Source organism: Trachurus japonicus, chromosome 23 (genome assembly GCF_045865225.1).
Source record: "Trachurus japonicus isolate A0001 chromosome 23, Traja_1.0".
Taxonomy (NCBI): Eukaryota; Metazoa; Chordata; class Actinopteri; order Carangiformes; family Carangidae; genus Trachurus; species Trachurus japonicus.
In genome coordinates this window covers 497,087-510,327 of record NC_140929.1, presented here as the reverse complement: position 1 = coordinate 510,327, position 13,241 = coordinate 497,087, and the positions used below count along the sequence as shown (strand labels likewise).

The 13,241-nt window shown below is 40.7% G+C and overlaps 1 protein-coding gene across 1 annotated transcript in view; it reads left to right on the top strand.

Moving 5' to 3' along the window:
• Positions 1-13,241, top strand: part of stab2 (stabilin 2) — a 93,768-nt gene that overhangs the window by 78,887 nt on the left and 1,640 nt on the right. Inside the window, exons 57-67 of the mRNA XM_085769422.1 lie at positions 1,200-1,307; positions 2,277-2,470; positions 3,681-3,822; positions 4,887-5,020; positions 6,939-7,104; positions 8,172-8,278; positions 9,100-9,219; positions 10,168-10,314; positions 11,316-11,426; positions 12,442-12,573; positions 13,119-13,241. Of these exons, the coding sequence (XP_085625548.1) occupies positions 1,200-1,307; positions 2,277-2,470; positions 3,681-3,822; positions 4,887-5,020; positions 6,939-7,104; positions 8,172-8,278; positions 9,100-9,219; positions 10,168-10,314; positions 11,316-11,426; positions 12,442-12,573; positions 13,119-13,241 (1,484 nt within the window). The remainder of the gene's footprint in view (positions 1-1,199; positions 1,308-2,276; positions 2,471-3,680; positions 3,823-4,886; positions 5,021-6,938; positions 7,105-8,171; positions 8,279-9,099; positions 9,220-10,167; positions 10,315-11,315; positions 11,427-12,441; positions 12,574-13,118) is intronic.

The window sequence follows — 13,241 nt, the reverse complement described above, 5'->3', positions numbered from 1 at the left end:
CTGAAAGCTGAACGAAATTTCGTTGTATATGTTTTATGCAATGACAACAATAAACTTAACTTAACTTAACTTAAATATCGCAATAAAAACCTGCGAATTGAAACTACTACATTTCAATAAACCTCTCAAATATCACTAAAACATTTTAATCTCTCATGAGGTGTTTCTTTTTCAGACGTATCGATATAAAAGTTGTGATGGAAACACTTATTTAGGTTGGAGAACGTCACACGGGATTGAACGTATCCATTTTATTTAGAAAGCGCCTTTAAAGCCGCTCAATGACACTTTACAAAGGAGTGCATCAGATAAAATCATCAATAAACAACATCCAAACACAAGAAACATACATTTATTAAAAATAAAAAATAAAAAAGAGCAAATATTAAATGTACAACAATGAATAAAAATGATGGGATGTTGGGGTGGGTTCTGAGTTTTGTTTTGAAAACAGGGAGAGAGTTGGTGTTATGGATGTCTGTGAAATCCTCGTTCACATCCTCTCCCAGAAATCACTGCCACACATAAAATATGTATATATGATAATAATATATATAGTAAATAATATATAATGATAATAATTCATATTTTATATAATATACATAAGGGCTTTTCCTTCGTCTTCTGTTAAAACAATGACAGCAGCAGCTGAGATCACTGTCCCATCACCATGGAAACACAAGACGCTTGGGGGCGGCAGTGGCTCAGGTGGTAGAGCGGGTCGTCCAATGATCAGAGGGTTGGCGGTTCGAATCCCGCTCTGTCCCGGTTGCTGCCGTAGTGTCCTTGGGCAAGACACCTTACCCACCTTGCTCCTGATGGGTCGTGGTTCGCGCCTTGCATGGCAGCTTCCGCCATCAGTGTGTGAATGTGTGTGTGAATGGGTGAATGTGATGTACTGTAAAGCGCTTTGGGTATCGTTCAGGTATAGTAAAGCGCTATATAAATACAAGACCATTTACCATTTACCATTTACGATCGTCTTCCTCAAAGTGAAGTCTTGCGGGACGGGAATATAAGAGAATTATGGGATATCACGAGACTGGACTTTACCAGAGTTACGGCTCATTCACAAAACAACTTTCAGTGGAAACAGCTGCAAATAGAAACTGGACTTTTTAGAAACTTCACTTTTATTTTGAGGAAACCTGAGAATGAAACCCAGCTATGACCCCCCCCCCCCCCCCCCCCCCCTCCAGGTGAGGTGTTGAGGTGTTCTCCGTCCTGTTCTCCTAAAGCCGTCTGCAAGGACAACAACACCTGCGTCTGTCGTCCCTTCTACGAGGGAGACGGGTTCACCTGCACAGGTAAACACACACACACAAAAGTTTACAAAACACCTTAAACTTTCTGTCTTCACCTCTCTCCGTCTTCAAACAACATCTGCTACAAATCACAGTCGACTGCTGCTCTTATAGCTAACAGGCCTCTTGTCCTGCCCTGTTGATCAACTGTTTTATTGTATTGTATTATATTGTATCGTATTATATAGAATTTCTGTATAATTTATTAACCTTGTTTTCACTTGTAGCCCTCCCCTCCCCCTCCCCCTTCCCCTTCAGGCTGCACTTGAAAATAAGAATTTTGTTCTTAAAGCAGAAGTGAGGTGAATGTTTGTGTTAATATAAGTCTTAAATAGTTGTATCTTCCGACAGCAATCACTTCTATAGAGTGTTTGGTCTGAAACACGGGTCTGTCAGTCACTCTGCTCTGCTCTGAGCCCAGGAGAAAACTTTCCTTGTATCCTACAACCTTTATCCAATGAGGAGAGAGAACGGCATAAAGGGGCAGTCCTCTCTGTGTGTGCAGCCAAGGGACGCGCCTGAATGTGGTGACGTAGGGACGAGGACTGTTATGGTGCGTTCAAGGCAACTCGTAACTGGTGTTTTTCCGACCTGTGAAGTGGTACCAGTTCGATCTGGTACGAGTTCACGGGTCAGAAGTTACGAGTGGCCGTTATAGTGACTTTCACCGGTAAAACAGGTCGGAGAAACACGAGTGTGTTGCCTGGAACGCTACAAAGTCGTAAGTTGTGACTTGAAGCTGTAATTTACGGTTTCAAAAGCCTGCCTGGAACGCAGCATTAGCCAAAACCACCGGATCGCTTACTTCTGCTTTAAATTGGTATGTAGGACAGGCATTAATATCAGCATTATACTTCTGCCTTTTCAGTCACTATTTTGTCAATACTGTTTGCTATAGTGTGATGTGACTGAATAAAGAATTTCAATCAAATCAATCGATGACGTCACTGTGCTGTGGCCCCGCCCCCTCAGTGGCCGACATGTGTAACATCTGGAACGGCGGCTGCGCCCGCGGGGCCAGATGTTCCCAGAGCGGAGAGACGGTGAGCTGCGTCTGTCCCCGAGGACACAGCGGGGACGGCTTCAGCTGCCATCCCATAGACCCCTGCGTCGCCGGGGACAACGGCGGCTGCCACGAGCACGCCGCCTGCACCATGACGGCGCCGGTGAGGAGGAAGTACTGTACTTCAGTAGCCTATATATCCAGAGGATTTGTACTTTACTTGAGTATTAGATTTCTTTGGTACTTATTACTCTACTTGAAGACATTTACAAGACAAATATTTTTTTCCAACTCTCTTTTATTGATTTTTCTCATTTTGAAAATAGAACACATCAGACACAACAGACATCTTACACATTTACACATTTACACGCACATGTTTACATCTAAAGGGTCATTTAAATTGTATTAACTTATTTATCTCAAGATGAAAAATAGACGGATGAAGGGGATTCATTTGAAAATAAAAAAATGAAATAAAAGAGATTATACGTACCCAAACATATATACACTCTTCAAAAGTAAAATTTAAAAAAAGCAACACAAAAACTAAACAGAGACAGGGAAAAATAAATATATATATGTATACATATACAAATATACAAATTACTTTTACTGGAGTTAATTAGTAGGAAGGCTGAAAAGTACTGGTTACTTTCAGGTCTTTTTCTAAAATCCTATTGGACACAAGCTGTGTTTGTCTGTGAAGGAAACCCTAACCCCTAAAAGCAGCACATCAGTGCAGCTGAGCAGCAAAGAGTTCATTCTCACTAACAAGAGTTAAAAGCTCCTTACATTCATTTACTAACTATTATGGTAACACTTTACTGTAATAGGTGTTCATCAGATTGACTTAACAGCTGTCATAACCATCAGTGAATACTTCTGACAGCTGTGGTTAAGTGTCATTCAGTAAGTTATGTCACTTTTGATGCAAAGTTGACATTGTTTGAGATGTTTTTGTTCTGACAACTTGACATAAAGACAATTTAAACTGTCATAGCAGACCTAATGGACAAACTTTAACAATGATGTCAAGTTGTCAGAACAAAAACATCTCAAACAATGTCAACTTTGCATCAAAAGTGACATAACTTACCGAATGACACTTAACCACAGCTGTCAGAAGTATTCATTGATGGTTATGACAGCTGTTATGTCAATCTGATCAATACCTATTACAGTAAAGTGTTACCATATTAGAGTTATTCATTGATGTGAAGAATAAGACATTTACTCTGACTCTTATCTTTACTTAAAGTACATTTAAAAGCATGTACTTTTTTACTCTTACTGGAGTAACAGCTGTGTGTGTGTGTGTGTGTGTGTGTGTGTGTGTGTGTGTGTGTGTGTGTGTGTGTGTGTGTGTGAAGGGGAAGAGGAGGTGCAGCTGTAAGGACGGCTTCGTCGGAGACGGACTCACCTGTGATGTCAAGCAGCTGCCCGTCAGCCGCTGTCTCCGTGACAACGGACAGTGTCACCAGGACGCCCGGTGCACCGACCTGCACTTCGAAGGTGAGAGAGAGAGACGCCGGGTTTCCATCTTTCACTTCACTTCACTTCACTTTCATAAAAACATGAATGTGCATAACGTCGGTGGAGGAGCCATAATGTAGAAAGAGACTGAGATTTAGATTGAATTTCATTATTTTATAGTTTGTGTTTTTCATCTTTTGCCCAATTCCAATTCTAGTTTTCACCCCTACCCCTAGCCCTAGCCCTTAACCCTTGCCCCTTGAATCGGAGCTACAATTCATAGAGGTTGAAAGTCAACCCCTACGAATTGGGACGCCCCTTCAACAGTCACATCCGTCATCAGTCATCTCTGCTGCTTTCACATAAGCATTCACATAAGCAGATGTGACGAGCTTTACCACAAATCCTGTATTCAAAACCACGTTAACTTAATAAAATAAAATAAAATGTAATGCAGACTGATGTGTTGATAGTAAAACATGTATTTCTTGATGTAAATGTGGTGGTTTGTGTCCGTAGGCTCCAGAGCCTCGAGGCAGCGCTGCTCTTCTGTCCAATACACACAGGAAGCTTCACTTTACATTCAGACTAACTAATGCTACTGATACAGCTGTTAGATTTCATCACTGAGACCAACATTTATCTCCTAAAAAGAATGTAACTACCCAGTGGTAAACCTCTAAAAAAGTTAATTAGCGATGGTTTTCTCCCCCGGGATGAGGACGGAGGTTGGCCGGCTGACCAGCTCTCTGGACGGGTGGTGTCTCCGTGATGAGCCGTTGATCTGCTCCACAGGTGGAGCTTCACTTCTCCCAAAAACATGGGCGCAAACGTCTAAACAGCCTCATGTGGATAAACCCACCGCACATTGGGATCTAAACAGCTACTTTCTCACATGAAAACATATTAAAACTTAACAAAATGACGTAATAACAGCAGCGCTACAGCCAGAAATAAAACAGCTCGACCGTATTCAGGTGTTTTTAATTTGATATTGCTTCATGTGAATAAAGACCTGTGGAAGGAAACATGGTTAGAGAGAGAGACATGAACGACTGAACCTCTGCTCTTCATTTCCTGTGTGTGTGTGTGTGTGTGTGTAGACTCCACTCTGGGTGTGTTCCACCTGCGCTCCGACCTCGGTCAGTACCGACTGAACTTCTCCTCGGCCCAGCTGGCCTGTGCAGCCGTGGGCGGCAGCTTGGCCTCCTACACTCAGCTGTCCTACGCTCAGCAGGTCAGTGAACGCACCGCGGCTCCTACGTGTCAGAGTCGGAGGTTGTGTCTGAAACCCCTCCCTCATTCCCTCATTCCCTCCTCCCTACTCACTATATAGTGAATTCAATATAGTGACTCACTGGTCAAATAAAAAACGTTTCCAGAAGCCGCGACCGGACACATTTATTGAGGCTGCTGCTCTACTGCATTTATTTGGTAGCTACACTACTTCATTTATTTGGTAGATTCACTACTTCATTTATTTGGTAGATTCACAACTTCATTTATTTGGTAGATTCACTACTTCATTTATTTGGTAGCTTCACTACTTCATTTATTTGGTAGATTCACAACTTCATTTATTTGGTAGATTCACTACTTCATTTATTTGGTAGATTCACTACTTCATTTATTTGGTAGCTTCACTACTTCATTTATTTGGTAGATTCACTACTGCATTTATTTGGTAGATTCACTACTTCATTTATTTGGTAGCTTCACTACTTCATTTATTTGGTAGATTCACTACTTCATTTATTTGGTAGATTCACTACTGCATTTATTTGGTAGCTACACTACTTCATTTATTTGGTAGCTACACTACTTCATTTATTTGGTAGATTCACTACTTCATTTATTTGGTAGATTCACAACTTCATTTATTTGGTAGATTCACTACTTCATTTATTTGGTAGCTTCACTACTTCATTTATTTGGTAGCTTCACTACTTCATTTATTTGGTAGATTCACAACTTCATTTATTTGGTAGATTCACTACTTCATTTATTTGGTAGCTTCACTACTTCATTTATTTGGTAGATTCACTACTTCATTTATTTGGTAGATTCACTACTGCATTTATTTGGTAGATTCACTACTTCATTTATTTGGTAGCTTCACTACTTCATTTATTTGGTAGATTCACTACTTCATTTATTTGGTAGATTCACTACTGCATTTATTTGGTAGCTACACTACTTCATTTATTTGGTAGCTACACTACTTCATTTATTTGGTAGCTACACCGGTCACTACTTCATTTATTTGGTAGCTTCACTACTTCATTTATTTGGTAGATTCACTACTTCATTTATTTGGTAGATTCACAACTTCATTTATTTGGTAGATTCACTACTTCATTTATTTGGTAGCTTCACTACTTCATTTATTTGGTAGATTCACTACTTCATTTATTTGGTAGATTCACTACTGCATTTATTTGGTAGATTCACTACTTCATTTATTTGGTAGCTTCACTACTTCATTTATTTGGTAGATTCACTACTTCATTTATTTGGTAGATTCACTACTGCATTTATTTGGTAGCTTCACTACTTCATTTATTTGGTAGCTTCACTACTTCATTTATTTGGTAGATTCACTACTTCATTTATTTGGTAGCTTCACTACTTCATTTATTTGGTAGCTACACCGGTCACTACTGCATTTATTTGGTAGCTTCACTACTTCATTTATTTGGTAGATTCACTACTTCATTTATTTGGTAGATTCACTACTTCATTTATTTGGTAGATTCACTACTTCATTTATTTGGTAGCTACAATGAAGGTGTAATGCTGTGTGTTTCCTGCAGGGGGGGCTGAACATGTGTTTAAAGGTGTAATGCTGTGTGTTTCCTGCAGGGGGGGCTGAACGTGTGTTTAAAGGTGTAATGCTGTGTTTTTGCTGCAGGGGGGGCTGAACATGTGTTTAAAGGTGTAATGCTGTGTTTTTGCTGCAGGGGGGGCTGAACATGTGTTTAAAGGTGTAATGCTGTGTGTTTCCTGCAGGGGGGGCTGAACATGTGTTTAAAGGTGTAATGCTGTGTGTTTCCTGTAGGGGGGGCTGAACATGTGTTTAAAGGTGTAATGCTGTGTGTTTCCTGTAGGGGGGCTGAACATGTGTTTAAAGGTGTAATGCTGTGTGTTTCCTGTAGGGGGGGCTGAACATGTGTGCTGCCGGCTGGTTGGCTCAGGCCCGGGTGGCCTACCCCACCACCTACTCCAACCCCAACTGCGGCTTCGGACACGTCGGCATCGTGGACTACGGAGTCCGCAAGAACCTGAGCGAGACCTGGGACTCGTTCTGCTACAGGATGAAAGGTGGGGGGGGGGGTTACATTTTTTCTTTTCTTTTTTGCTCGAAATAACAGCGATATGAATGGAAAGCATAAGTAACATTAAATGTCCCTTGTAGGGCAATTTGGTTGCAACAGACATTCGGCATCACATTTAAACAACATAGGACACACACAGTAAAAACATTTAAGATGTTCACGATGTAGGCAGCAAAGACACGGCAATAAAGTGCATTTGTAACGAATGGATATAAATATCAATAATAAATAGTAAGAAGCAATAAGTTATTGGTGGTTGGCGACCAACTAGAAGCTGCCTTACCTTCACCTCCTGGACTGAAGTGTGGGACAGTACTTTTAGATTTATATAAATGTATAGGCTATTTATTGTCTTATATTTTGTCATATTGTTGCACTATGGTTTGGGTATCTTAAACTAATTTCGTTGTTTCACTGTTTACAATGACAATAAAGCATTCTATTCTATTCTATTCTATTCAGTAGAGGACAAAATGGTCAAGATGTCAGATGTTTTCTTTCACCTGAATGAGCCGCGATGATCGATCTTTACTTTACTTTATTAATTTATTTAGTCGGGACAGTGCATATTAATGAACAGTGAGTACCAGAGTACCCACAGTAAATACACCGGATTTAGCACATGTGCTAAATTACATCCGTAGTCCCCAAAACAATACAACAGTTAACATGAAAAGTCCAAAAAGACAGAGGACCCGTAGATAACAAGAAAATAACATTTACATAGTTACAGGGTTGGACATGATTCTATATATAATCTATATAGCTGCGATTAACATGATTCATTGAAATATAAAAATATAAATCTATACAGTTGTGCTTGACATGATTCGTTGAATTATAAAAAAATATATGTATCTATACAGTAAGTTGCAATTGACATGATTCATTGAAATATAAAAATATATATATCTATACAGATGTGTCTGACATGGTTCGTTGAATTATAAAAAATATACGTATATCTAGGTAGCTATGACTGATGTGTTTATTGATCAGATGTGATGTGTGTATTGATGTGTGTATTGATGTGTGTGTTGATGTGTGTGTCAGAGGTCCAGTGTGAGTGTCGTCCCGGCTTCGTTGGCGACGGCTTCAGCTGCACGGGCAACCTGCTGCATGTGCTCAGAGCCACGCCCACTTTCTCCAACTTCCTGACCGTGAGTTACTTTACTTTCCTTTGGAGCTTTTACAGCATCGAACCCGGACCAGTCCCACTGTCAGGCCCGGCCGCTGGCATAAACACTCTATGTGGTTGTTTAGGGCCACAGCCGTTAGGTGGGGGGCCACATGATCAGAAAGGTACCGGGGTTCATCAAGTCATTTAAACATCCTGAGGTCTGCACGTGCAGCTATGAGCTTTATATGGAATGTGAAGTCAATATTCAGCTTCTTTTATCTCACATTTGAGACATTTGGTGAAAATAGAACGGCAGAATGACAACATTTGTGCTCAAAAAGCAATCTGACAAAATGTCATTTTAGACTTGTTTTCTACACGTATCTATTACTGTATTCATATCCTATTTCAAGCACCAAAACAGTTCATTCTCATGACTGAAGGAGTGTTTTCACAAGGGATTGGACATTTTTCAAAAAGCAGACCTCAAATTTCCAGCATTTGTCCTAAATTATTTCTTTCTACAGTGTTCTAGGACAAACTGGCCTTAGTGTGCTTACAGCGGAGGTTCTAATATTTAGACATAAAACACTGGAGTATTGTTACATCTGCAAGTATCTTAAAAAGATCAATGTAAGAAAATATGTAAAAGTTGAGAAAATGTCCTCAGACCTCAGAGGGATAAACACGTCTGTATTCAGTTTTAACCAGTGATTTGGTGTTTGTGCTTAGAGTGCAGGGCCACAAACAAAAACCTTGTTTAGGGGGCCACCAAAATCCTAGAGCCGGCCCTGAGTCCCACTGAGCCCCCGTCGCCTCGTCTCACTGTCACTTCTCATCATGTTTTCTTTTCTTTTTTAGCAAATCCTGAACTTGTCCGAGTCGACCGAGTCGGGGAAACAGTTTGTGAAGCGTCTCAGCGACCCGACGCTCCGGTCCACGCTATTCGTCCCCGACAACGACGGCCTGCCCGGCAACCAGGTGACAGATAGCCACAGATAGAACAGATAGAATAGAATAGAATGGAATAAACTTTATTGTCCTGCAGGGGAAATTTGTTGTGGACTCAAGTGCATGCACTGCAAAAACTCAAAATCTTTCTTCTTATTTCGTAGAATATTTGTCTTATTTCTTGTCACAATGTCTCAATTTTAGTCAAACTAATTTTCAATTGAAATAAGTAGAAAAATCTGCCAGTGAAAGGAAGTTTTTTGTGCTTGTAATAAGAAAGAAAAACTTGCTCCACTATCAGATTTTTCTACTTATTTCAAGTGAAAATCTGCTTGAAAAAAGTAAAAAGTGTCTAAAAACAAGCTGCTTTTAATGTGATGAGTCTTATTCTAAGTAGAATGAGATTTATTTTGACTAGAAATAAGACAAATATTCTTGGTAAGATATTTGAGTTTTTGCAGTGTGGTAACAAATTTCCCCTGTGGGACAATAAAGTTTATTCTATGATTCTAGATGCTGCTCACTGCAAAAATTCAAAATCTTACCAAGAATATTTGTCTTATTTCTAGTCAAAATAAATCTCATTCTACATAAAATAAGACTCATCACATTAAAAGCAGCTTGTTTTTAGACACTTTTTACTTATTTCAAGCAGATATTCACTTTAAATAAGTAGAAAAATCTGATAGTGGAGCAAGTTTTTCTTTCTTATTAAAAAACTAGCTTTCACTGGCAGATTTTTCTACTTATTTCAAGTGAAAATTAGTTTGAAACAAGTGAAAATGATCTAAAAACAAGTTAATTTTTAGGTAATGAGTCTTATTTTAAGTGGAAAGAGATTAGTTTGACTAGAAGTGAGACATTTTGACAAAAAATAAGACAAATATTCTTGGAAAGATTTTGAGTTTTTGCAGTGCTGATTGCCCTGGTTTTCACCTGTCTGTCTCTGTCTCTGTCTCTGTCCCCGTGTCCCTGCAGACTCTGTCTCAGAGGGACTTGGAGTTCCACCTGGCCGAGGGTCAGGCGCTGTCGCTCAGCCAGCTCAACAACGGCTCCCAGATCAGGACCCGGGTCGGGACTCTGACGGTGCTGGGAGTCACAGACCTGCTCAACCCCTCGGCCCTGGTCAGTCCTCACCAAACTCTGTAGTCTGGCCTCTCGGTGTCTCACACCGGAGCTCCATCTCCCTGCTCCCTGCATCGCCTTAGCCTCTATTGTTTTAGAGGGAAATACAGAGACTGTTGATGAAAAACTGTCCCTGCGGTTTTGCATGAATTTCCCTCTAAAACAACTCTGTGTGGTAACGTTGTGTTATTATCTCATAGCGTGGTGAATAACAACTCCACAACGCTCTGGTGGACAAGTTGTGAGCTGCACATTCACCACGCTATGAGATAATAACACAACGTTACCACACAGAGTTGTTTTACAGGGAAATTCATGCAAAACCACTGATGCACGTTGCCTTCAGGGACAGTTTTTCATCATCAGTCTCTGTATTTCCCTCTAAAACAACTCTGTGTGGTAACGTTGTGTTATTATCTCATAGCGTGGTGAATGTGCAGCTCACAACTTGTCCACCAGAGCGTTGTGGAGTTGTTGGATTGTGTATTTGATGAGTTTGATGATGAGGGAAACCAAGAAATCCCATAATGAGCCTCCGTAGCGTAGCTCTGAGCAGCTCACGGCTCTGCTCCACCGTTCTAAAAATAGCTTGCACCGACAATTAAAGGTATAAACACAATATAACACAATAACAAGAGCAGCCAGTCATCTTAAATTGGATTATCTCCCAAGTATGGAAGATTTTAAAGCGAGGATCAAGGACTATTTGACTGCTGAATGCACATGTCTGTTACTGTTTCAGCTGTTTTTATGTTTGTTTTGTTGATGTTGTCTAAGTGTGTACTTCATGTGGATGTACTGTGCTGCTCTCTTGGCCAGGATGGACCCCCTTGCAAAAGAGATTCTGAATCTCAATGGGATTATTCCTGGTTAAATAAAGGTTAAATCAAATAAATTAAAAAAAAAAAAAAGGTTACGAACCTACTGCTATGACTATAGGGATTATATATCTCCGTCCTCCTGGACTGTGATTGGCTGACGTCAGCGTTCTGTCTCCTCAGGCGTCTCGCTACGTCAACGACCGCTTCGTCACCAGCGGCGACGTCCTGGCCGCCAACGGGATCATTCACGTTCTCCAGGGACCGCTGAAGGCCCCGCCCCCCCGCCAAGAGGTGAGCAACGCCACCACTTCGTTCAATACAATAACACAATAACACAATAATACAATAACACAATAATACAATAATACAATAACACAATATAACACAATAACAAGAGCAGCCACCAGGGGGGGCTATGAGGTTCAGTTCAGGAGAACAGCATTCACACAGAAGGTTTTATCAATCTATGGCTGCTCAACATGGAATACGCTACCGCTGGTCAGAAGGGAAAACTCAACATATGTAGCATTTAAAAAACAGCTGAAAACACGGCTGACTGATAACCAGCTCTGTGAACACTAAGGTAGTTCTCTTATCTTAGATTACGAAAAATAGTAGGGACTTTACTCCTTGCACTTTAAAAACCAGCACTTTATTACAGATGCACTTTATAAACCGGTTACCAATAATGACAATATGAAAGAGGACATGTAGTTTTCTGTTCCCAGCTGTCCAGACGTTAGCTCCAAGTAGCTCTGTCACTGCTCAGTCCCCTCTACCGTTGTTAACCCTCTGGAGGTCAAAGTTCACCTTCAACATGTCAATTACACTACTTTACTACATTTTTAACATCGTAAAAACATCAGCTGTCTGTTGCTACGGACTGCAACAGTCCGTTGTCATGGATACATGACAACAACTTCCATTCATACCAGTCATACGTGCCTGAGGCGGAGTGATAGCCTACGCTGTGATAAGGCTTTAGAATAGTAGCCGTGGTAACTGCTCATTATACCACGGCTAACAACCAATCAGATCGCAGGATTTCACCTTTACCTTTTATAAATTGTGATATGGTATTTGTACCATGTTGTGCTTTGTTCTTGTTCTTGTCTAATGTTGTTTTTGTGTGAACTGCAGATGGAAATTAGCCTTAGAGCTAAATCTGGTTATTTACATGTTGTATGTTCATGAATACGCAGAGTCTCGTTACAAATAAACTAATAAATGAAATTAAATGAGAAGTGAAAGGTAACGGTGGATCTGGTCTGATCTGGTCTGATCTGGTCTGATCTGGTCCCTGCAGATGCACATGGCCCACCGGGCGGGGCTCGGCGTGGGCGTGGTGCTGCTGGTGGTGCTGACGGCCGCCGTCGTGTTGGTGGGATATCACTTCTACCGCCGCAACGCCAAACCCTTCAGGTTCCACTACTTCAGGGTGCGTTGCTGTGTGTGTGTGTGTGTGTGTGCACTGCAAAAACTCTACATCTCACCAAGAATATTTGTCTTATTTCTAGTCAAAACAAATCTCATTCTACCTAAAATCAGACTCATCATATTAAAAGCAGCTTGTTTTTAGACACTTTTTACTTCTTTCAAGCAGATTTTCACTTGAAATAAGTAGAAAAATCTGATAGTGGAGCAAGTTTTTCTTTCTTATTACAAACACAAAAAACTTGCTTTCACTGGCAGATTTTTCTACTTATTTCAAGTGAAAATTAGTTTGAAACAAGTGAAAATGATCTAAAAACAAGTTCATTTTTAGGTGATGAGTCTGATTTTAAGTGGAAAGAGATTAGTTTTGACTAGAAATGAGACATTTTGACAAGAAATAAGACAAATATTCTTGGAAAGATTTTGAGTTTTTGCCGTGTGTGTGTGTGTGTTAATGTTGGTTCAAGCATGAAAACATCTTTACCGTCAGCTCTGAGTGCTGACCTTTGACCTCTGTGACCCAGTGCTGACCTTTGACCTCTGTGACAGGAGGACGTTGGCGAGGAGGAGGAGGAGGATGTGGCTCCGCCCCCTGACAGCAGCCGCAGCATCTGTAACCCGGTTTATGAAGCCGCACCCGAACCCACCGAGTCCAAGTCCAGTAACGTCACC